This window comes from Ursus americanus, chromosome 9 (genome assembly GCF_024610735.1).
Source record: "Ursus americanus isolate L20-20 chromosome 9, mUrsAme1.1.p, whole genome shotgun sequence".
In the NCBI taxonomy this organism is placed as follows: Eukaryota; Metazoa; Chordata; class Mammalia; order Carnivora; family Ursidae; genus Ursus; species Ursus americanus.
In genome coordinates, this window is record NC_142135.1 from 46,200,483 (window position 1) to 46,227,499 (window position 27,017).

Below are 27,017 nucleotides of genomic sequence, written 5' to 3' on the forward strand. Positions count from 1 at the left end.
CCTTTTACAAACACCCTCTCCAGACATGTGGACTTGGGTTCTGCCTTCCTTTCATGTAGAATAATACCATCAGGCCATCTGGCTTTCTCCAGACCTCTCCGGAATGTTATGGATATAAACTTTCTCCATATTATTTTTTATATCATAAAGTTGTTCAAGGGTTTCTTCACATTTCTTATATAAGTTATCAAATATTCTAACATAAACTAATTATTCTAATGTGATCTAATTTATAATGGTCCTCTATGCATTCTATAGCATATTGTAAATGTAAGTTTTATAGAGATTGGTATAATATGTATTTATTACAACTACCAGTAATAATTTAGTCACATAAAAAGGACATGTTAAACTAAAAACAATTATTCACAGCTTTTGAAATATCTATTTAAATGTATTGCTCTTAAAAATGTGAAATTATAAAAATTATTTTATTATGCTAATAACACTTAACATGAGATTTATCCTCTTAACAGATTTTTAGTTAACAATAAAATGTTGTTATCTAGGCAAAACGTTGTATAGTAGCTCTCTAGAACATTTTCATCTTGCATAGCTGAAATTTTGTTGATTATATTATTGCTTTTATTGATTACTGATTTAATTTATACATTGATTAGCAACTACCCATTTCCCTCTCATTCTATCCTTTGCTTCCATGAGTCTAATTTAGATACCCCATATAAATGAAATCATGGAATATTTGTCCTTCTGTGACTGATTTATTTCATTTAGCATAAGTACCTCAAGGTTCATCCATGTTGTCACATATTATAGGCATGTAAAAGTATGAAACTGGACCCTTATCTTACATCATACAAAAAAATCAACTCAAAATTAATTATAGACTTAAATGTAAGATCTGAAATTATAAACCTCCTAGAAGAAAACATAGGTGAAACTGTTTTTTTAAAAAGATTTTATTTATTTATTTTAGAGACAGAGAGAAAGAGTGGGATGGGGGAAGGAAGAGGGAGAGGGAGAGAGAGTCTTAAGCAGACTCTGAGCAGATCACATAGCCCCACATGAGGCTCAATATCATAACCCTGAGATCTGACCTGAACCAAAATCAAGTTGGAGGTTCAACCGACTCTACCACCCAGGCGCCCCTTAGGTGAATCTCTTTTATCTAAGGATGATTATATGGTACCCTTTTGTTGAGACAGACTATGAAAATTTTTGTAGTCTATTATAAATCTCCACATTGCCAATAATATTACCATAACCCCACATTAAAACACGTAAGTGGTGGAAGTATCCTACTCCATTATTTTCTAGGGAGTGAATGATATTCCAGCCATTTTAGTAGCAAGCCTACTAAACATTAAAATATAATAAATGCTTGAATTTAATTACCATGAATAGTGATATTTATTATAACTTGGACATTTTACTTACATCTGTCAGATGGCCAAAAGTTGGTTTAGCTGTATGGAGCATAAGTTGCTTGGTCACTGGGTCTAATTCTAGGGGAAAAGCAAAGAAAATATTTAGAATACCATCAAAAGTAATAAAAAATAAGCAAAAAGTGGAAAAGTTGCTAATCTTTATCAATATTTTGATATGGAAGACCAAGTTGAATTTCCCCTAACAATAAAATTGACTCATTTGTACTTTTTCCTAAATTCACATTCACAGACACCTTGATTATCACAGAGAATTTTAGCATAAATTAATTTAATTTATATAATGTCTAACTTCATAATCAGAAATTGGAAATGGTTCAGTACGTAACATGTGGCAGACATTATTGGTTGCCTACCCCAAAGCCATTACATTATCCCTTGCCAAAAATCACTTTCTATGAGAGGCTAAAAATACTAGATTATTTGCTTTTTCATTCAGGATCTCATGCTCCTAAGGCATAGGCATGTGACCAAACTTAATTATAATCTATCATCTAAACAGGAGCACATTTGAGAATAAAGTGGAATTATTCAAAATTCTTCTTGAACAGTAGAGCACACCAGACATTTAAATCCAATGGGATATAACAGGAAGTGTGCTGGGAGACTTCTGGGGAAATCTAAATTCCAGGATTTAAAAACAATCTGGGGATGGGCAACTGCCCTTTATGTTTTGGACAAAGTTGTGCTGGACCACAGAGCCTACAGCAGCATTTTGGATGCATGAAAAGACAAGACTAAGAACTATAGCCAACACATTGAGGAGAGCTGACTGAAAAGACTTAAAGAGATCTTTGCTGACATCTTTGGATAGTTTGCTTCTTCTTACATAATAAATAACTTTATACTTTTAATTAGGTCTGTTTTTAACTTTGTGTCAAAAGTACCCTAAGTAATATATTCATAAATATTAATATGTACTAAAATTTGGGATCATGGTATTTCATGCACAATCCATTCAATTATTGGACAAACTTTTTGATCATTTTTCCTCCTTGACCTTATGTAATCTCCATAGTATTGAAATATATGATGAATTCACTAATATTTTTAAGGTAAAGATGTCAGTTTCAAAACATACTATGTAATATCAGCAAACCTAGTAACAATTTTATAGTCGACTTAGAAATAAATACTAATAAAAATCATGTTGTAACTTAGTATCTTGAAAAATAACAAAAGCTGCTTTAAATAACAGAATTTTAGAAGCACTGGAACAGTTAATAACTCAAACTCACTTAATTTGTAATATTAGAACACATTTAAGTTAGCTAAAATAAAAAAATGTTTGCTTAAAAAGGGCATATAAAATAGACTCTTACAAAATGGCATAATGAAAATTAAATATGAGATCAGAAATATTAGGAGACAAGGGAGCTAGCTTTGTACATTGGAAACTATGAAGTCCCTCTCATACTCCTACATACTTCCCCTTAAATTATCTGTTCACTTTCTCCACTGCCTCATTTTATACAACACCTAATGTGGAGACCCCCAAATCAAGTTGACATAATCTTGTAATTCAGGAAACTACCAGTTGGCCCCAGTATTTATGACAGAGTTTATTTATTGAGAAAAGATAATTGGCTTGTCCCAACCTATAAATTTGTTTACATTAATTAAGGATATATATCCCTGGTCCAATTAGGAGAGACTGATTAAGGAGCTCTTTCTTCTGGGTCTGTGAGTGGGACACAGAAAAGAAATTGCCTGGTAAAGAAAGAAGTCAAGGAAACGAAAACTTGACTGAACATATTAAATGCCAGACAAACTTCATGTTATCTTTTGCAATTTTCACCTAAGATCTACAAGATAGCTATTCTTGTAACAATTTCACAAATGAGAAATTGAGGCCTCAGGAAAGTTAAGCAAGTGACATTATTGTATTATATAAATGGCCAGTATTTTAGCTAAGTTTTGTTTATCTCAATAAAAAGGTAGAAAATGGATAATGACCTCATTGTAACTCATTGATTACTAACAGAAGGTACACCACAAAATTATATGGATTTTTCTTCATTTTTATGGGTATAAAAGTATAGGGACATCACTAATGTAATAGATGTTAGCATTAAATTCATTTTTATAAGCACACCAACTTTACATTACCCGCATCAGGAAGTTGCATTTAATAATTTAGAATAATTTTCAAATGCACCAACTTTACATTACCCACATCAGGAAGTTGCAATTTAATCAGAGAAGAGAATATGTAGCTAAATTTAGAAACTAGAAAGCAGTTTTTGGTGTGTCTATAGTATTATCATAACTTTTAAACTGTATTTGAATAACAAATAAAAGTAGTCTGGCAGTGAGAGGTCATTCAATAAGCAGATTTTATTTGGGATAAGGTTGCCTCTCTCCAACTCAAGTGACTGCTACAGACAAGAATAAAAGCATGAAGATGTCATCTCTGAATTCCACTCGGCTCTGACACAAAATTTTCACTCCTTTTTAAACAACGTTTTAACAAGCAAAGAAGCACACTTTTGCAAAAGTGCATGCAGAAACACCATGTGATTCCATTTCAGTAATTATGATAGCCATAAAAGAATTATTGTTTCCTTTTCTTTGTAGCTTCAGAGAGATCTCAGGAGGGACAGCTGAAAAAGTAATATCAGATTGATCTACAGGATGTGATTCAAAGGGCCCTGCTGTGAGCAGGTTTTCCTGAAGAAGAATGCCTTCAAGAGTTGACATATTTTTATTATAGTGCTTACATGAAGCTCTGAAACTTCAGTAATAGTTATAGAAATGGTACTGTGTCTGAGTTCATTGAATAAAAAATTAAAAAACTAAGGGTTTCTGAAAAAAAACGATTATATGATGTTTTTCATTTATTCTGAAAATATAGTGAAATATATTGATACATTTTTTAGTTTACACTAACCTTATATTTCTGGAATAAACCAAACTCAGTTGTGATAAATAGCTCTTTCTATATATTTCTGGATTCAGCATACTAACATATTAGTACAATTTTGAATATATGTTTATTTATGATATTGGCCAGAGATTTTTTTTCTTATAATATTTTTGAGGTGTTTTGGTATAAAGCCTATTTTAAAAAGTTTAGGACTGTTTTTCTTCCTATTCAGAAGGGTTTGTGTAGGATTGACACATGTCTTCCTTAAATATTTGGTAGAATTCACAGATTACCAAACCAAATGGGTCTTTATAGGAAGATTTTAAATTATGTATTGAGTTTTTTTAACAGACACAAAATTATTTTCATTTTCTATTTCTTTTTGTTAAGATTTTTTTTTTTAAGTAAGCTCTATGCCCAACATGGGGCTTGAACTCATGACCTCAAGACTAAGAGCTGTATGCTCTACTGACTAGGCCAGCCTGGCTCCCCTTTTTGTAAAGATTTTCTAAGGTTTTGCTTTTCCAGGTAGTTGTCCATTTTATCTAAATATTCAAATTTATTGGCTATAGTGGCTCATAGTAGTCTCTTATGGCTTTAAATGCCTGTACCTGTAGTGTTCTCACCTTTTTCATAGCTAATAAAACATATGATCTTTCTCTCTTTCTTTCTACAGATAGAAAGATATACTAATAAGGAGATTGAACAATTGTCAATGAAGAAAAGCCCAGGACCACATGGCTACACTGGTTATTTTTACCAAACACCTAAAAAAGTAATATCAATCCTTCTCAAACTCTTCCAAAAATCAAAGAGAAAAGAACACTTCCAAACTATTATCCTGATACCAAAGGCAGATAAGGACCCTACTAGAAAGAGAACCAAAGGCAACATCCCTGATGAATACAGATGCAAATATTCTTGATAAAATACTAGTAAACTGAATTCAGTAGCACATTAAAAGTACCATTCACCATGATAAAATAGAATTTATCCCTGGGATGCAAAGATGTTTCAACATACACAAATCATTTCACTACCTCATATTAATAGAATGAAAGAAAAGAACCATATAATCATCTCAATTGATGCAGAAAAAGCATTTGGCAAAATTCAACCTATATTCATGATAAAAAACACTTAACAAATTGGGCTTAGAAGGAACATATCTCAACATAATAAAGGTCATGTATAACAAGCCCACAGTTAACATCATACTCAATGATGAAAAGTTGAAAGCTTTTCCTCTAAGATTAGAAACAAGACAAGAGTTCCCACTCTCACCACTTTGATTCAACACCGTACCAGAAGTTCTAGCTAGAGCACTCAGGCACGAAAAATAAATAAAAATCACTAGAATTGGACAGGAAGAAGTAAAATCATCACTATTTGCAGATGACATGATTTTATCTTATTATTTTTTAGTTTCTTTTTTTTTTTAAGTTTTTATTTTAATTCCAGTTAGTTGACATACTGACATGATTTTATATATAGAAAACTCTAAAAACTCAACCAAAAAACTGTTTGAACTAATAAACAAATTCAGAAAGTTGCAGGATACAAAATTAACATACAAAAATTAGCTGTGTTCCTATACACTAACAAAAAATTTTCTGAAAAGGAAATGAAGAAATTGATCCCATTACAATAGCATCAAAAACAATGAAATACTTAATAAATTTTACCAATGAGGTGAAAGGTCTTTATTCTGAAAACTACAAGACACTAATGAAAGAAATTGAAGAAAACACAAATAAATGAAAAGGTATCCTGTATTCATAGATTGGAAGAATTAATATTGTTATAATGTCAATAATACCAAAAGCCATCTATAGATTCAATTCAATCCCTATCAGGATTCAAATGGTATTCTTTAAGAAAACAGAAAAAAAAAATACTCCAAAAATTTACATGAAATTACAAAAGACCCCAAATAACCAAAGATATCATAAGAAAGAAGAACAAAGCAGGAGACATCAGACTCTCTCTTTTCAAACTATCCTATAAAGCTGTAGTAATTAAAAACAGTATAATACTGGTATAAAAACAGACAAATAACCACTGGAACAGAATTGAGAACTCAGAAATAAACCCAGGCATAAATGGTCAGTGATATTTGACAAAGGAGTCAAAAATACTCAGTGGAGAAAAGACAGTCTCTTCAATAAATGGTGCTGGGGAAATTGGATATTTATGTAAAAGAATAGAACTTGAGCCCTATCTTACACCACTCACAAAAATTAACTCAAAATGGATTAAAGACTTAAATGTAAACTCTGAAGCCATGAAACTCCTAGAAAACATATAGGAAAAAGTCTCCTTGACATGGGTCTTGGTAATAATTTTTAAAGAAATTATACCTAAAACATAAGCAACTGAATAAAAAATAAGTGAGACTACATCAGGCTAAAAGGCTTCTGCACAGCAAAGTAACCATCAACAAAGTGAAAAGACAAGCTACAAAATGGGAAATAATATTTGCAAACCATATATCTAAGAAGAAGTTAATATCCAGAATATATAAAGAACTCATACAACTTAATAGCAAAAAACCAAATAATTCAATTTTAAAAACGGGCAAAAGACATTTTTCCAAAGAAGATACATAGATTGCTAACAGGTACATGAAAGATGCTCAAAGGTACTAGTCATTAAGGAAGTAAAAATTAAAATGACAATGGGATATCGCCTCACACCTGTTAAGAGTGGCCACCATCAAAAAGATAAAAGATAACAAATGCTAGTGGGATGTGGGGGAAAAGGATCCCTTGTACATTGTTGGTGGGATTGTAAACTGGTACACACACTACGGAAAACAGTATAAAGATTCCTCAAAAAAGTAAAAATAGAACTACCATATGATCTAGAAATTCTACTTCTGGAAATATATCTAAAGAAAATGAAAAGACTAACTCAAAAAGATATCTGTACCCCTATGTTCTTAGCAGCATTATTTACAATAGCTAAGATATGAAAACAACCTAAGTGCCCACCAATGGATGAATGGATAAAGAAATTATGATACACACACACACACACATTGTATATATACAATGGAGAATTATTCAACCATTACAAATGAGGAAATATTACCATTTGTGACAACATGGATGAAACTTGAAGGCATTATCTTAAATGAAGTAAGTGAGGAAGAGAAAGACAAATATTGTATGATCTCACTTATTTGCAGAATATTAAAAAAAAAAAAACCTTATGGAAAAAAAAAATTGCAGTAATCCGAAGTGAGGGTTAGAGAAGGGGGGAATTGGAGGAAGATTGTCAAAAGGTATAAACTTCCAGTCATAAAATAAATAAGTACTAGGGATATAATACACAACATGCTGTTAACAATGCTATATAATATATAAGAAAGTTGTTGAGGAGAGTTAAAATGGCGGAGGAGTAGGGGATGCCTTTTTCAGCCTCTGTGAGTCGAGCTGGATAGCTACCAGACCAGCCTGAACATCCATGGAATCAGCCTGAGATGCAGGAAGATACATCTGGATCTCTACAAGTGAATATCTCCAGTGCTGAGTATTGAGGTACAAAGCGGGGAGCCATGAAACCGGGCACAGATACTGGAAGATAAACGGAAGGGGGAGGGAGCCGCGTTCGGGCGCTGGGAAGCGGTAGCCACCTGCGGGGGGGGGGGGGGGGGGGGAGGGGGGGGGAACGGGCGGACTCACAGACGGCACCCGCGAAACAGCAGACTAAGGCCCTGAATGAACCAGGAGCGCGCGCCACCAGGCTTCTCATGGAACTCCGGAATCCCGGTGTACTCACCGGGCTTAGACTGAGACCCAGAGATCCGGGAGCGTGCGGGGGCGGCTGGCGGCGTTAGAAACACAAAGGACAGAGACCCGCTGGCCCCGGAAGTGAGAGCTGAGACGCCGGGTGTGGGGCGCACATCCCCAGAGGCTGCAGGGTTGAGCAGCACCAACAGTAACAGAGTTAAAGTGGCCAGAACATCAGTGGAGAACGGGCCGCAATCCCTCTGTTCTGTCACAATTCAGCCTCTGCTGCTCTGACTCTCAGAAGAGGCACAGCAGACCACCAGGGAAAGCCGCCAGAGAACAAAAGCCTGGAAATACCGGCTCACAGCGTGCTCGTCCCCATCCCCCCTCACAGGGGACATGGAGACTCTACCCAAACAAGATTGCCTGAGTATCTGCGCAGCAGGCCCCTCCTCCAGAGCACAGAAGGCAGGCTGAAAAATCAAGAAGCCCACAACCTGGGGCACTTGGGTTACACAGTCATTGAGCACCTGTCCCCGGCTTAGGGGGTCATCCCGGCGATTCGGAAAGGAGTCCCTCATTGGTCTCCTCCGCTGGGAGCCTGCTTCTTCCTCTCCCACTCCCCTGCTTCTGTTCCCTCTCTCGCTGGTTGGCTCTCTGCCACATAAATAAATAAATAAAATCTTTAAAGAAGAAGCCCACATCCCTAAGATCCCTATAAAACAAGGGGCACGGCCTGGGACCCAGTCAATAATTTGGGCTCTGGACAACCCCGCAATCTCTCCTCATCAGAATGACAAGAAGGAGAAGCCCCCCCTCCCCCAGCAAAGAAAAGACAGTGAGTCTGTGGTCTCTACCACAGAAATAATGGATATGGATGTAACCAAATTATCAGAAATGGAATTCAGAGTAGTGATGGTCAAAATGATGAGTAGAATTGAAAAAACTATTAACGAAAAGGTTACTGAGAATATAGAATCCCTAAGGACAGAAATGAGAGCGAATCTGACAGAAATTAAAAATTCTATGAGCCAAATGCAGGCAAAACTAGAGGTTCTGATGGCCAAGGTCACCGAAGCAGAGGAACGTATTAGTGAATTGGAGGATGGGTTAATAGAGGAAAAAACGAAAATAGAAGCTGGTCTTAAAAAAATCCATGCCCACGAATGTAGGTTAGGGGAGATTACTGACTCAATGAAACGATCCAATGTCAGAATCATTGGCATCCCCGAGGGGGTGGAGAAAAACAGAGGTCTAGAAGAGATATTTGAACAAATTGTAGCTGAGAACATCCCTAATCTAGCGAGGGAAACAAACATTTGTGTCCAAGAGGCAGAGAGGAGGGGTCCTCTCTGTAAATGGACCCCTCCCAAGCTCAACCACGACAAACCTACGCCACGTCAAATCATAGTGCATTTTGCAAATATTAGATCCAAGGATAGATACAGTATTGAAAGCGGCCAGGGCAAAGAAATTTCTCACGTACCAAGGCAAAGGCATCAGAATTACGTCAGACCTGTCTACACAGACCTGGAATGAGAGAAAGGATTGGGGGGGCATTTTTAAAGCTCTTTCAGAGAAAAACATGCAGCCAAGGATCCTTTATCCAACAAGGCTGTCATTCAGAATTGATGGAGAAATAAAGACATTCCAGAATCGCCAGTCATTAACCAATTTCGTAACCACGAAACCAGCCCTACAGGAGATATTAGGGGGGTTCTATAAAGGTAAAAAGGCCCCAAGAGTGATACAGAACAGAAAGTCACAACCAATACAAACAAAGACTTTACTGGCAACATGGCATCATTAAAATTCTATCTCTCAGTTCTTAGTGTCAATGTAAATGGTTTAAATGCTCCCATAAATGCCACAGGGTTGCAGATTGGATAAAAAGAAATGTCCCATCCATTTGCTGTCTACAAGAGACTCATTTCGAATCCAAAGATGCATTCAGACTGAGAGTAAGAAATGGAGTACCATCTTTCACGCAAATGGAACTCAAAAGAAAGCTGGGGTAGCAATTCTCATATCAGATAGATTGGTTTTTAAACTAGAGACTATAGTTAGAGATGCAGAAGGGCACTATATTATTCTTAAAGGAAGTATTCAACAAGTGGATATGACAATTATAAATATATATGCCCCCAACAGGGGAGCAGCAAGATACACAAGCCAACTCTTAACCAGAATAAAGAGACATATAGATAAAAATACATTAATAGTAGGGGACCTCAACACTCCACCATCAGAAATAGACAGAACACCCTGGCAAAAACTAAGCAAAGAATCAAAGGCTTTGAATGCCATACTCGACGAATTGGACTTCATAGATATATATAGAACACTACACCCCAGAACCAAAGAATACTCATTCTATTCTAATGCCCATGGAACATTCTCAAGAATAGACCATTTTCTGGGACACAAAACAGGTCTCAACCGATAACAAAAGTTTGAAAATATCCCCTTCATATTCTCAGACCACAACGCTCTGAAATTGGAACTCAACCACAAGGAAAAATTTGGAAGAAACTCAAACACTAGGAGATTAAGAACCATCCTGCTCAGGGATGACTCGATAAGCCAGGAAATCAAAAATCAATTTAAACAATTTATGGAGGGGCGCCTGGGTGGCACAGTGGTTACGCGTCTGCCTTCGGCTCAGGGCGTGATCCCAGCGTTATGGGATCGAGCCCCACATCAGGCTCCTCCGCTATGAGCCTGCTTCTTCCTCTCCCACTCCCCCTGCTTGTGTTCCCTCTCTCGCTGGCTGTCTCTATCTCTGTTGAATAAATAAACAAAATCCTTAAAAAAAAAAAATTTATGGAGACCAACGAGAATGAAAACACAACGGTCCAAAACCTATGGGATACTGCAAAGGCAGTCCTAGGGGGGAAATACATAGCCATCCAAGCCTCACTCAAAAGAATAGAAAAATCTAAAATGCAGTTTTTATATTCTTACCTCAAGAAGCTGGAACAGCAACAGAGGGACAGGCCTAATCCACTCACGAGGAAGCAGTTGACCAAGATGAGAGCAGAAATCAATGAATTAGAAACCAGAAGTACAGTAGAGCAAATCAACAGGACTAGAAGCTGGTTCTTTGAGAGAATCAATAAAATTGAGAGACCACTGGCAAGGCTTATCCAAGAGAAAACAGAAAGGACCCAAATTATTAAAATTATGAATGAAAAAGGAGAGGTCACGACCAACACCAATGAAATTGGACGGATTATTAGAAACTATTATCAACAGCTATATGCCAAAAAACTGAGCAATCTGGAAGAGATGGAGGCCTTCCTGGAAACCTATAAACTACCAAGACTGAAACAGGAAGAAATTGATTTCTTAAACAGGCCAATTAATTATGAAGAGATTGAGTCAGTGATAAACAACCTTACAAATAACAAAACTCCAGGCCCGGATGGTTTTCCTGTGGAATTCTACCAAACATTCAAAGAAGAAATAATACCTATTCTCCTAAAGCTATTTCAAAAAACAGAAACAGAAGGAAAGCTACCAAACTCATTCTATGAGGCCAATATTACCTTGATTCCCAAACCAGGCAAAGACCCCCTCAAAAAGGAGAATTACAGACCGATTTCCCTAATGAATATGGACGCCAAAATCCTCAACAAGATACTTGCTAATAGAATCCAACAGTACATTAAAAGGATTATCCATCATGACCAAGTGGGATTCATACCTGGGATGCAAGCGTGGTTCAACATTAGCAAATCGATCAGCGTGATACATCATATCAACAAGAAAAGACTCAGGAACCATATGATCCTCTCAATCGATGCCGAAAAAACATTTGACAAAATACAGCATCCTTTCCTGATTAAAACCCTTCAGAATGTAGGAATAGAGGGTACATTTCTCAATCTTATAAAAGCCATCTATGAAAAGCCTACTGCAAATATTATTCTCAAAGGGGAAACGCTGGAAGCCTTTCCCTTAAGATCAGGAACACGACAAGGATGCCCACTCTCGCCACTATTATTCAACATAGTACTAGAAGTCCTTGCAAAGCAATCAGACAACAAAAAGGGATCAAAGGTATCCAAATCGGCAGAGAAGAAGTCAAAATGTCTCTTTTCGCAGATGACATGATACTCTATATGGAAAAACCAAAAGAATCCACTCCAAAACTATTACAAGTTATAGAGCAATTCAGTAATGTGGTGGGATACAAAATCAATGCTCAGAAATCAGTTGCATTTCTATACACGAAAAACGAGACTGAAGAAAGAGAAATTACGGAATCCATCCCATTTACAATAGCACCAAAAACCATAGTTACCTTGGAATTAACTTAACCAGAGACGTAGAGGACCTATATTCTAGAAACTATAAATCACTCTTGAAAGACATTGAGGAAGACACAAAAAGATGGAAAGATATTCCATGCTCATGGATCGGAAGAATTAACATAGTTAAAATGTCCATGCTACCCAGAGCAATCTACACTTTCAATGCTATCCCAATCAAAATACCGAGGACATTTTTCAAAGAACTGGAACAAATAGTCCTTAAATTTGTATGGAACCAGAAAAGGCCCCGAATCCCCAAGGAACTGTTGAAAAGGAAAAACAAAGCTGGGGGCATCACAATGCTGGATTTCGAGCTGTACTACAAAGCTGTGATCAGAAAGACAGCATGGTACTGGCACAAAAACAGACACATAGACCAATGGAACAGAATAGAGAACCCAGAAATGGACCCTCGGTTCTTTGGGCAACTAATATTTGATAAAGCAGGAAAAAACATCTGGTGGGAAAAAGACAGTCTCTTCCATAAATGGTGTTGGGAAAATTGGACAGCTACATGCAAAAGAATGAAACTTGACCACTCTCTCACACCATACACAAAAATAAACTCCAAATGGATGAAAGACCTCGATGTGAGACAGGAGTCCATCAAAATTCTAGAGGAGAACATAGGCAGCAACCTCTACGACATCGGCCAAAGCAACCTTTTTCATGACACATCCCCAAAGGCAAGAGAAACAAAAGATAAAATGAACTTATGGGACTTCATCAAGATAAAAAGCTTCTTCACAGCCAAGGAAACAGTCAGAAAAACTAAGAGGCAGCCCACAGAATGGGAGAATATATTTGCAAATGACACTCCAGATAAAGGACTGGTATCCAAGATCTACAAAGAACTTCTCAAACTCAATACACGAGAAACAAATAAACAAATCAAAAAATGGGCAGAAGATATGAACAGACACTTTTCCAATGAAGACATACAAACGGCTAACAGACACATGAAAAAATGTTCAAAATCATTAGCCATCAGGGAAATTCAAATCAAAACCACACTGAGATACCACCTTAGGCCGGTTAGAATGGCAAAAATAGACAAGGTAAGAAACAACAATTGTTGGAGAGGATGTGGAGAAAGGGGATCCCTCCTACATTGTTGGTGGGAATGCAAGTTGGTAAAGCCACTCTGGAAAACAGTGTGGAGGTCCCTTAAAAAGTTAAAAATTGAGCTACCCTATGATCCAGCCATTGCACTACTGGGTGTTTACCCCAAAGATACAGACGTAGTGAAGAGAAGGGCCATATGCACCCCAATGTTCATAGCAGCAATGTCCACAATAGCTAAATCGTGGAAGGAGCCGAGATGCCCTTCCACAGATGACTGGATTAAGAAGTTGTGGTCCATATATACAATGGGATATTACTCAGCTCTCAGAAAGAACGAGTTCTCAACATTTGCTACAACATGGACGGCACTGGAGGAGATAATTCTAAGTGAAATAAGTCAAGCAGAGAAAGACAACTATCATATGATTTCTCTCATCTATGGAACATAAGAACTAGGATGATCGGTAGGGGAAGAAAGGGATAAAGAAAGGGGGGTAATCAGAAGGGGGAATGAAACATGAGAGACTATGGACTATGAGAAACAAACTGAGGGCCTCAGAGGGGAGGGGGGGTGGGGGAATGGGATAGACCGGTGATGGGTAGTAAGGGGGGCACATATTGCATGGTGCACTGGGTGTTGTACACAACTAATGAATCATCGAGCTTTACATTGGAAACCAGGGATGTACTGTATGGTGACTAACATAATATAATAAAAAATCATTTAAAAAAAAAAAGGAAAGTTGTTGAGAGTCAATCCTAAGAATTCTCATCACAGGAGTTTTTTTTTTTTTTTTCTTTTCTTTATATTTATATGAGATAATGGATGTTAACTGAAATATTGTGGTAATAATTACACAAAATATGTAAATCAAACCATCATGCTGTACGTCTTAAACTTCATACAGTGATATACGTAATTAGTTCCCAATAAAACCAGAAAAATGCTTTAAAAAAATCTATGAATGTTATTTTCCCATTTTGCCTAAAAGGACAAAAATAAAGGATAGGAACATCTCAATTTAAACTAGAAAAACTTCTCAGGTTATTTAATTTTTTCCTGAACCTTTTAATATTTTAATCTAAGATATTGAAGTCATATCTGATTAGCAGGAAAAAGCAGTCAAGTGGATTTATGCCCAACGCAGGAATGAATGTTGAAGTAATTCACATAAAATTTCATTCAGTTGCAATAATGAATGAAGATTTTTTTAAAAAATTATGTGAAATCTTTCTCCTACACAATCAAAACCGTATGTTTTTAAAAGTGCGTACTATTTAAACAATATTTTTAAATATTTTATTCTCTTTTTAGCCATTAATCTTAGTATATATGGAAAAATACTATTTTAATATCATTAAGGTAGCATTTATTACATTACTGTTATGGTTGTTTTAATGGAAAAATTCATCTAATTTGCAGAGACTATTTCAGTACACAAATTTGGTGGGAATTCAGAAAATAGTAATTACTATATTACAACTATTATAGAAATGAATAAAAAAATAAAATGAAAAACAACAGAAACCTTATGTCAGGAAAAACTAAAAAATTGTCAATAAATGCCAGCAATAAAACTTCAATAAATCTACTCTGGTATATGGGTTATTGTTTAATTATTATTTATTTATTTATTTATTTTTATTATTAATTATTTAATAATTTAACATATTTCTAAGGAATAGCTTATTTGGTTGTCTATGTATCAACAACTTTTGAGAATAGCACAATGTGAGGATTTTGTAAAACGAGTTTTTAAATATACATATGAATGAAGTAAATATATATTTAATAGCTACACCTAGGCTAACCCTGCCTATAAAATACCTGGGTATAGCCATAGAAGGTAAAAGACTGTATTTTTAGTGAGTCATAAATTAAACAAGGAATTGTAAGGAATTCTGTTTATTCATTCAGTAAACATGTTTAGCTTCAATTGTATGCCAGAAATAAGGATAAATAAAACAGAATCTCTGACCTTGGATAATTACACTTTAGTGTAAGTAATTAATTACTTTTTACTTATTATTTACTTATTACTCAAGTGTAAGTAATTAAAATAATTAAAATAAGGTATGAAAATTTATAATAAATAATATGGGATCAGAATAGAAAGAGAAAGATAGCCTGAAGTTATTGGAAAGGATTCAAAAGGACATAGCAATAAATAGATTCTCAAGTATAAGTAATAGGAGTTGGAATTCTGTTATTTTCTTATTAGTCAGGTGTGCACTAAAAGTTCACAGTCAGTTTGGGGCCTTACATTTCATAATGGGAATAAATCAGAAAGACATTCAGCAAAGACAAATGCCAACTAGAAACACTCCTTTCTGAAGAAAAGGGAAAATAACTCATGCTATTTGGTTAGAGAAGAAAGTTGTCCCATGGAGTAAATACAAAGTTATTGTTTCTGTTGATTCCAGTAGAACAGACCATGACTAATCTATCAAAACCACATTAGAATTGGGGCTTTGGTTTTGGTTATGATGTACTAGCTTGTTCTAGACCAATTCTACTAATAAAAGCAACTGGAAAAAGTAGGTAAAATGCATTAAATATCTTTGGAGGCATCAGAAAGTTATAAAGATGACCACGATTGGAGGGGACAAAATCTCAAAGAGAAAGGAAAATGCTTAAACAAAACTGTTACTTGGTGCCATTTTTGTGTCCTGGCATTTGCTGATAGGTAGGGGTAGAACAGAGTAGAGCCTAGGGGCTGAGAATCAAGAGAGTGGTATATGAGCAGTTGAGAAACCATGTAGATCTTTCAGCAGTCCTACAGCACAGAGAAGGGCAAAATAGAGCTCAGGACCCGCCTGATTAAAATACCAGATCCTGGAAGGCTACACTCTAGTTATAATTGCAAACCTAAAATAGACCAGCTCTCAAAAAAGCCAGCTTTAAATTTGCTTAGTTCCAATACTGGGTTCAGGAGATAAGTCTGAAATATGCAAAAGTAAATAATCTCTGGAGGAAGACAACATCACCCAGAGACAGGAATTATCCCTCCAATATTTTTACACAATGATTAGGATTCAATCATAAATTAACAGGCTATCAGAATATAAGAGCAATTCACAAAAGACAAATATAAAATGAAAAAATAAAAAGAGATTCAAAAGTGATGTAGATGTTAATGTTATAAATACTAAATCACAAATGAATATATTTCAATATTTTTTAACCTTATTATTCTTAAAGGTATGCAAATTAAAACTACAATAAGATTACATTATCTACCTATTCAAATTGCTGAAAAGAAAAAAGTCAGAAAATACCAAGAGTTGGCAAGGATTGGAAGCAATGAGAATTCTTACAGACTAATGGATGGAGTGAAAATTTTACATATCAATCTGAAAAGTCATTTCTCAGTATTTACTAAAGCTGAACATATACATGAACTATGACCTAGAAATTCCATTCTGAGAAACAGGTTATCTTGAAAAACATATAATAAAAGGCATTTAATAAAATGCAAGAATGTTCATGCTAGTATTTTTTCATAATAGACCCAAATCAGAAACACCACCAGTATCCACAAATAATAAATTTATTTTTAAAAGTATAGTATATTCAGATAAGAGGATATTCTACAGCAATAAAAATGAACAAAACACTGATTAAAGGAACAACATGGGTTAATCTTGCAAACACAATATTCAGCGAAGGAGACTTTAAGAAACTATATGCTATGTTTTCTTATATAAAACTTAAAAATTAGAGAAACTTATTCGCAGAATTACCAGTGAGAATAATTAACTCTGAAGATGCAGAGAGGTGTTATAAATCACTGAGGGAGATAAATAAAGGGCTCTGGGGTGTAGTAAAAGTCTGATTTATACCTTAGTTGTTAATCTGAGGATCTGGACCCTGGGCAGCCATGGAGATATTACTAGTGGAATGAAAATCCATATATAAACTAATATTATGTTTAATGAATGAATATGTCTTATTCATGTGTGCTATTTTTTTAATATTTTTTTATTATGTTAGTCAGCATACAGTACATCCCTGGTTTCTGATGTAAAGTTCGATGATTCATTAGTTGCCTATAACACCCAGTGCATCATGCAATACGTGCCCTCCTTACTACCCATCACCAGCCTATCCCATTCCCCCACCCCCCTCCCCTCTAAAGCCCTCAGTTTGTTTCTCAGAGTCCATAGTCTCTCATGCTTCATTCCCCCTTCTGATTACCCCACCTTTCTTTATCCCTTTCTTCCCCTACCGATCATCCTAGTTCTTATGTTCCATAGATGAGAGAAATCATATGATAGTTGTCTTTCTCTGCTTGACTTATTTCACTTAGCATTATCTCCTCCAGTGCCGTCCATGTTGCAGCAAATGTTGAGAACTCGTTCTTTCTGATAGCTGAGTAATATTCCATTGTATATATGGACCACAACTTCTTAATCCAGCCATCTGTTGAAGGGCATCTCGGTTCCTTCCACGATTTAGCTATTGTGGACAATGCTGCTATGAACATTGAGGTGCATATGGCCCTTCTCTTCACTACGTCTGTATCTTTGGGGTAAATACCCAGTAGTGCAACGGCTGGGTCATAGGTTAGCTCAATTTTTAACTTTTTAAGGGACCTATTTTTAAAAAATCATTGAGAATTTATTTTGATTAATACAAAATCACTTAAATTATTATTAAATTCATACTAGCTTTTTGCTTTTAGGTATTTTGTCAATGAATACTTACCAATAGTAATATCATACTATTGATGTTTATGAAATATTTTTACATTTATAAAGTTCCCCAAATATGAACAAAGATTGGAATCAACAACTTAGATGATGTACTTGGATACAGTTCATTAAGTTAATGGGCTTCCAAATTCCCTCTTGATTATATAATTATTTAATTAAAAGAAGATATATTTCAAATGATTCAAGCAATCAAGATAATGTGTGTAGTCTGGTGAACTATAAAACTGCAGCTTCACTTCAAGGTCCAAGGAGAAATATATTGAAAGTAAGATGCAAATGTTCAGGAATTTCAAATTGTGACTGGATGATTAATCTCCACAAATACTCTTTTGGTGTTTTCAGATAACATGTTTGGTGTTTACCATATCAAATTTTTCACTGTTGAAATAGATATCAATAATTCTAATGTTTTTAATGTGAATCATAATAGAATCTGATATAGTTTCAGATTGTCTGAAATAGTCACCTGGGAACATTGACCACAGAATACTGAATGTAGGCTTTCTTCCTGCTATCAATATTGTTAGTCATATTTTATGTCAAATAAATTCTCATATCTCAGGGATGGGGTTTTTAAAAGAGGTATAGCATGAGTAATGGTTATGATATTTCTCTTGCTTTATTCCTCCCATGTGTTAATTGTTTCAAAACATCAACCTTGCACTTGCTTACTCATTTAGGTCTTTCACAAAATCAAAGATTAAGAAAACTGGTAACCTTATCTCAGGCAATAATAAACCATTAGTGAATTATTGCTAAATATGTGCCATATATGTTTGTGATATTTTTAACAAAATCAAAGGGTATGATTGCATCCTAGGATCTGGCAATGTTTGTCTCAGGAATATTACTCAAGGAGCATTAAATTCTTACCTAATCATCTCTTTGTAAATAGTACTAACTGTAATAATGCCTACCATCTGCCGAGCACTTTTTTCTCCTTTTTCAAGTTTTTATTTAAATTCCAGTTAGTTAACATACAATGTACTATTAGGTTCAGGTGTAGAATTTAGTGAGTCATCACCCACATACAATATCCGGTGCTCATCACAAGTGCCCTCCTTAATACCCATCACCCATTTAACCCATCCGTCCACCCACTTCCCTTCCAGTAACCATCAGTTTGTTCTCTATAATTAAGAGTCTGTTTTCTGGTTTGCCTCTCTTTTTGGCCCACCATGTTCATTTGTTTTGTTTCTTAAATTCCACATTTGAGTGAAATCATATGGTATTTGTCTTTCTCTGGCTGAATTATTTCACTTAGCATAATACACTCTAACTCCATCCCCATCATTGCAAATGGTAAGATTTCATTCTTTTTGATGGCTGAGTAATATTCCATTGTGTATATATGTGTGTGTATATATACACACCGCATCTTCTTTATCTATTATCAGTCAATGGACACTTGGACTCTTTCCATAATTTTACAATTGTTGATATTGCTGCTATAAACATTGGGGTGCATGTGCCCCTTCAAAGGAGTATCTTTGTATCCTTTGGGTAAATACTTAGTAGTGCAATTGATGGGTCATAGGGTAGTTCTATTTTTAACTTTTTGGGGAACCTGCATATTGTTTTCCAGAGTGGCTGCTCCAGTTTGCAGTCCCACCAACAGTGTAAGAGTGTTCCCCTTTCTCCACATCCTCACCAAAACCTGTTGTTTCCTGTGCTGTTAATTTTAGTCATTCTGACAGCTCTGAGATGATATCTCATCATAGTTTTGATTTGTATTTCCCTGATGATGAGTGATACTGAACACCTTCTCATATGTCTGTTGGCCATCTGGATGTCTTCTTTGGAAAAATGTCTGTTTATGTCTTCTGCCCATTTTTAATTGGATTATTTGGTTTTGGGGTGTTGATTTTGGTAAGTCCTTTATAGTTTTTGGATAATAACCCTTTATCGGATATGTCATTTGTAAATATCTTCTCCCATGCCATAGGTTGTCTTTTAGTTTTGTTGATTGTTTCCTTCACTGTGCAGAGGCTTTTTATCTTGAGGAAATCCCAACAGTTCACTTTTGCTTTTGTTTCCCTTGCCTCCAAAGACCTATCTTGTAAGAAGTTGCTATAGCCCAATGTCAAAGAGGTTGCCGCTTATTCTCTCCTCTTGGATTTTGATGGTTTCCCATCTCATATGTAGGTCTTTCATCCATTTTGAATTTATTTTTGTGTATTGTGTAAGAAAGTGTTCCAGTTTCATTCTTCTGCATGTTGCTGTCTAGTTTTCCCAACACCATCTGTTGAAAAGACTTTTTTCCATTGGATATTCTTTCCTGCTTTGTTGAAGATTGGTCAAACACATAGTTGTGTTTTTTTTGTTCTGTTCCATTGATCTATGGGTGTTTTCATGCCCGTACCATACAGTCTTAAACATTAAGCTTTGTAATAGAGCTTTAAGTCTGGAATTGTGATGCCTCCACCTTTGCTTTTCTTTTTTCAAGACTGCTGTTTCTATTCAGGGTCTTTTCTGGTTCCATACAAATTTTAGAATTGTTTGTTCTAGCTCTGTGAAAAATGCTGGTGGTGATTTGACAGGGATTGCATTAAATGTGTAGATTGCTTTGGGTAGCAAAGACATTTTAACAATATTTGTTCTTCCAATCCATGAGCATATAATGTTTTTCCATTTCTTTGTGTCATCTTCAATTTCTTTCACCAGTGTTCTATAGTTTTTAGAGTATAGATCTTTTGCCTCTTCGGTTATCTTACAGTTTTTGGTGCAATGGTAAGTGGGATTGATTCCTTGATTTCTCTGTCTGCTTCTTCATTATTGGTGTATAGAAATGCAACAGACTTCTGGATGTTGATTTTGCATCCTGCAACTTTACTCAATTTGTACATCAGTTTTAGCAATTTTGGGGTGGAGTCTTTTGGGTTTTCTGTATAGAGTATCATGTCATCTGCAAATAGTGAAAATTTAACTTCTTCCTTGCTGATTTGGATGCATTTATTTCTTTTTGTTGTTGGATTGCTGAGGCTAGAACTTCCAGTACTATGTTAAGTAACAGTGGTGAGAGTGGACATCCCTGTGCCAAGCACTTTTCATAGACTATTTTTCAATCTACAAAATGATATTTCATAGTAAAATTTAGTACCATATTATTTATTTATTTATTTATTTTTTAAGATTTTATTTATTTATTCGACAGAGATAGAGACAGTCAGTGAGAGAGGGAACACAAGCAGGGGGAGTGGGAGAGGAAGAAGCAGGCTCATAGCGGAGGAGCCTGATGTGGGGCTCGATCCCATAATGCCGGGATCACGCCCTGAGCCGAAGGCAGACGTTTAACCGCTGTGCCACCCAGGCGCCCCTAGTACCATATTATTGACAAAAAAAAATACAAGGGCTTGCATAGGTTAAATACTTGCCTAAAAATATCACATAGTTTCTAAGTGTTTGAGATTGGACTTGCACTCAAATCTCTATCAGCCCAAAGCCTGCATTTATTTTATTACATGTATTCCCTCTCCTCTTTACAATAATCATTGAGTATATTAAGTTCTACAAGTAGAACTTTGACAGAATCATTTGTTTACTCTCTAAATGAATGAAAATGATTTATTTTTCCCTTAACCCAGTGCTGATATGTGTGATAGAAATTTTATGACTCAGAAATTCTTTCCTGCCTTTTCCCAGATATAACTCAGGCTGGTTATGATCAAAGCAATTGCCAAAAGTGAACAGGTGGAGCCCTAGACAAAGATATGCACAGAGATGAAGCAAAGATGCCATTTTAAAATTAGCTCAATCACGTTTTAGGAAGTTGTTAGAAAGACATTGAAGCCTACAGAAAAAGATTACATAAGAAGGATGACCTGTTCGTAGCCAAGGAAGGATCTAGATAGTAAATCAAATGACAGGCAGTTGCTATATATTCTTACATACTGGAAAGAGAAACTTAGCAATTCCACCTTTCAACCAAATATACAGACAGTTAAACTTAAGAACAGACAGACATACTTTGGGTATTACAGACCCACTTTTCCCAACAGGGCACAAATTAAATCAACAAAAAGAACCACAGATACAAGCAAGAAATTTGGGAATATTTTAAGGTCAGCATGAGTTATATTAATTGATTTCAAAGAATTTGCCTCAAGAAAAATAACTAGTACTTGCCAAATAATTTCAACATTGTAAATCTCACCCAATAAAGATTGGAGTAATGTTGAAGGTAAGGGGTGGAAACAGGACTCAGTATTAAGTTTTGTCAAGAACAAGAAAAGAGAGCAGAATATTGGCATTTAAAATTAGGTAACAACTTCTTTTTTAAGTATCAAAATACAAACTGTGTGATGACACAGCTGTGATGAAAAGAAATGATGAATCCATATTGGATTTGTTGCAGTTGTTGCAACAATCTGGAACCCTGCAGTTTGTAAGATATTACAAAATCACTAATTCAAGGATGCACTGCACCATAAACAAGCTGTTCCAACTTCTCAATTCATTTCAATTTTCATGCCCCTGCCACTTCTCCACTTCCTCACATAAAAACTTGCCCTTTTCTTCTACCTTCTTGATCTAATACCTTTCCTGATGTTGTCTGTTTACCAGACAGTCCTCTGCTAGATCCCTCATCAGAATGCTGGCAGGAATCCACTCGCTAATAGGCCTCTTGATTGATCTGGACAGCTGAAGTATATACTAAAAGAAACACCTTGTCAATAAATCATAGTCATGTGCTGTTCAAAGATTTATTTATTTGGTAGAAAGAGAGAGTGTGCAAGTGCAGTGAGAGGGTAGGGACATGGAAGAGGGAGAGATAGAATCTCAAGCAGAATCCCTGCTGAGTGCAGGGTCCACCATGAGGCTTGACCTAAGGACCCTGAGATCATGACCTGAGATGAAATCAAGAGTTGGTTACTTAAGTGACTGAATCACCCAGGTACCCCCGTTTGCTGTTCAGATGGTACTATTTGTACTGTAAATAAATCATATCAGGAAGTGTTGAGGGGTTGGCTTTCAGAGACTGGGTCTAGTATCCTAATTACTATTGACACCAAATTTTTCCTTGGGTAAAATGCATTCAGGGACCCGGAGGGATTGTTAAAACACAAATCATTTGTGGGGTGCCTGGCTGGTTCAGTTGGTAGAGCATGTGACTCTTCCTCTTGGGGTTGTAAGTTCGAGCTCCACTTTGGTGTAGAGATTACTTAATTTTTTTTTTAAATCTTAAAAAAAAGGAAGAAAAAAACCACAAGTTGTTTGTGCTGCAGCATATAAAAAAGAACACCTTAAAACAGTGGTGGAGTGATTCACTGGATTTATTTAGAAAACACCTGGTCTCTAGCTCTCAGTAGTAGTAGTAGTAGTAGTAGTAATAGTAGTAGTAGTAGAAGTAGTGTTAGTAGAAGCAGGAGTGGTAAAGATAATAATAATTGTACTGATGATGATAATCGCTTGCTTTCAGTGAGTGTCTACTTTTGTATCAGGCACTCTGATAGGTAATTTAGTTAGAGTATTTCATTTAATTATCAGAAAAATAAAAACAGGGACGCTAGGTGGCTCAGTTGGTTCAGTGTCTGTCTTTGGCTCAGGTCATGATCTCAGGGTCCTGGGACTGAGTCCTGCATCCAGCTCCTTGCTCAGCAGGGAGCCGGCTTCTCCCTCTGCCTGCAGCTCCCCCTGCTTGTGCTCTCTCTCTCACACACACACAAATAAATAAAATCTTTATTTAAAAAAAGAAGAAAAACACAGAATATTACAGTCACATTTTACTTCAATATAATTATTTTAAAAACCTCAATAAGTTCACAATGTATTTGTTTCAGGTTTATTTAGTTGGCTAGAAACAACACCCAGAGATCACATTTATGCAGTTTTTGAATGTGAGAATTTCTGTTTCCTCACAGCATGACTTCGTGAACTAACCACCCTCTGGTTCACAAATTAATGACTTCAAACTGAGATAAATCAAAACCTGGAATATGAGTCTGTCCTCCAGGCTACATTCCAGAGACTTCTTCAATGAGAAAGAGTTATTCTTCAAGAATTACCTAGGGAACTTTTTAAAAAACAATGCTCAAACCACTTTCTAAGAAAAATTAAATTGAATAAGAATTTCAATGGCTAGGAACAAAGTATCATTATTTTTTTTTAAAGCAATGTACAGCCAAAGTTGAAACCACTGGGTTAGCCATAGGTATTTGAAAGATGCTTAAGAGTTCAGGTTTATCTTTTATCTAATCTAATCCTTTGAGAATTCTTTCTGCCTCAGTATATCAGACCTTAAATTTGGATTACAGTATATTTTCCATCAAGGTACAGAATCAAATTATCCATATTTCAGTCAATTTGGAAGGCAACAACAGGGAGAAAGGATTTTTATTCGAAAACTGCCTTTTTAAAATTTCTTGTGTTTGAAGAAGCTATAGTTTGTCTTTTTCTTGAAAGATCTTAATGATGGCCATAAGAATCAATCAACAACCCGCAACATCCTGGTACTTTCCTAACAAGTCCTTGAAGATGTTGCTTTTATTCCAAATATACAACAAACCATAATTTAACCAAATATAGCACAAAAAAATCAATTTTCTATCCAGAAATGATAGAATTCTTCAGCAAATTAATTCTGTATGTTAGGGTATGCCAGCAAATTAATTCTACATATTAGGAGGTATTACTGCCAGTGATCCAGTCCTGGTACCAATTCCTTACTAGTATTCTCAGTCATAAGCCAAAGAAATTAAATCTGGTTAACTTAAACAAAAAAGGATTGTAGTGGGAAGGCAACTGGTGGCTCACTAAATCTCTGGGAATCCTGGAGAGTCAGCCTCAGGCAGAAACTAAGAGAACTAAGGTTAACCAGGATCTTGCCACAGGGACAAACTTTTCTGATGTCATTGTTGTTCTCCTTAGAAAAATGTATTTGGAAAAGATCTGAAGTAATTAATTTGGTATCACTGATAGTCAGTGGATTGCTCCAGTTCAGTGGAACCAATTAAAATAGTTATATATTTCCCCACCATTTGAGTTAAATAACCATTGTCAAAACAGCTTAAGTGTCCTACCAGCACTCCAGGTGCTCCAGCTCCCTGTGATCTCCCTATGATCTCCCACTACTAAGTATGTGAGCCTGATGCATCAGGGATCCTTCAAGACCCTGCTCTGAGCATTGTTTTTCTGAATGGATCAGAGTACAGCTCTTCCAAGTTTTAAATACTTTGAATAATACTCCTCCTCTCATTTGACTGAAACTTTGGCACAGGGAGCTATAAAGTAGTTTCATAAATTATTCAAGAGATCCCATAATGAAAGCATGGGTCCAGCATTTGGAATGTAATAGGCTCATTCCAAAGCCAAAGCTCTAAAGTACAAAATCACACTACTATCTTCTACATAAGTTCATATTCCATTAAGTGAATTTTCCTCACAAAATCCACAGATTGAAGAGGTGAGAGGCACTGGGGAGTGCTTGAAAGGGAATCAGGAAGAGTGTTCAAAAGACCTTAAAATCATATCATGTACATGTATGGTACCCAAGGCTGATGTTGCCTTAGGACACAAGCATCCTTAGTCCTGGTATCCTTAGGGCTAACACATACTTGGCAGCTGTTTAAAAATCCTTGCTGGTTAATTTCCATGATTCATGTTTTTATCTATAAAAGAAACACCAATAATAACAAAAATAACTATTGTCTATTGAATCATCTCAGGTTAAACTGGTGAGGTAACTAAAAGCAAGACATGACAAAAAATATATATATATACACATATGTGTGTATATAAATATGTATATATATACATATGTGTGTATATATATACACATATGTGTGTGTGTGTATATATATATATATATATACACATATGTGTGTATATATATATATAAACTTTTCTACTTTAATGGAAAAATAAATGGAAAGAAATAATTTTACTTTAGCATGTTTAACTCCTGGGGGAAAACTCTTTGATATAATTAAAGAATTAATCACTGAAGAATAACAATCTAACAAGTTGAAAAAATATCCCACTTAGGGAACAATTTTCTCCTTATAGGAGGCTAGGTGGGTATGAAAGTTATAGCAGTAAAATCTCTAAGTTTGTTTTAGATTTACTGCTTCTCTTGGTCTGCAAAGAATATTAACAATAGAGTTAAAGCCCAATAAGTCATGGAAGAAACTTTAAAAGAGGCATGTAGAAGCCTTCAGGCAAAATATGTTTACCGCTTAATGCACTGAGCATGGGTGACATGGTGAATTTAAACTTCCAAGACAGAGGAATTATACACAACCCTACAGGCCTCCCTGAGACTTACTTGAAGTGATGAAAAGCATGCTTAGAATACAATAAAAGGAGGATGGACAGGCTTTAAAGAAAAGGTGGATTACGTAAAGAGATCTATAGTTGTATGGAAATGTATGCAACAGAGAGTAAAAATATGCTGAGCAGCATCTGAAAAAAATTGTGGCAGATCATCGGAATATATATTTAATGCATGGTAACTACATACAATTCAACCAGGTATAGAAAGTTTTTTTTTACATTTTTGATACATATCAACAAGCTGGTTCACAAACAGACTCACATAGGCCTAGAAAATTTCTATTTTCTCTGGAGATCTATTTTCTCTGGAAAAAAAAAAAGTGCTCAGCAGTATATGTCAATCCATAGAGATAAAATGAGGTGGTTCCAGAAATGGAAAAACAGTTTAATTCTTTAGAAGTTTAACAAAATCCATACATGAATATTTAGAGTCTTCAGGAAATAGATATGTAAAAAACTATGAAAATAATGAAAATGTATTAATATATAAGGGAATACTTGCAGAAAGGCGTTTGTCTATAACACAGGTAAAATCCAGGCTATCATATAAAGATGTGAACATGTAAAAACTTAGAGGATATTGATAATTATAATTTAATCATCAATTTATGACGATAACATAATTGAAGCATGACCACAATGC

The 27,017-nt window shown here is 35.5% G+C and overlaps 1 protein-coding gene across 2 annotated transcripts in view; it reads right to left on the reverse strand.

The window, feature by feature from the left end:
* Positions 1 to 27,017, reverse strand: part of CNBD1 (cyclic nucleotide binding domain containing 1) — a 445,210-nt gene that overhangs the window by 49,558 nt on the left and 368,635 nt on the right. For both annotated transcript variants that reach the window (XM_087864416.1, XM_087864415.1), the window contains exon 12: positions 1,399 to 1,466. In XM_087864416.1, coding sequence (XP_087720542.1) covers positions 1,399 to 1,466 — 68 coding nt within the window. The remainder of the gene's footprint in view (positions 1 to 1,398; positions 1,467 to 27,017) is intronic.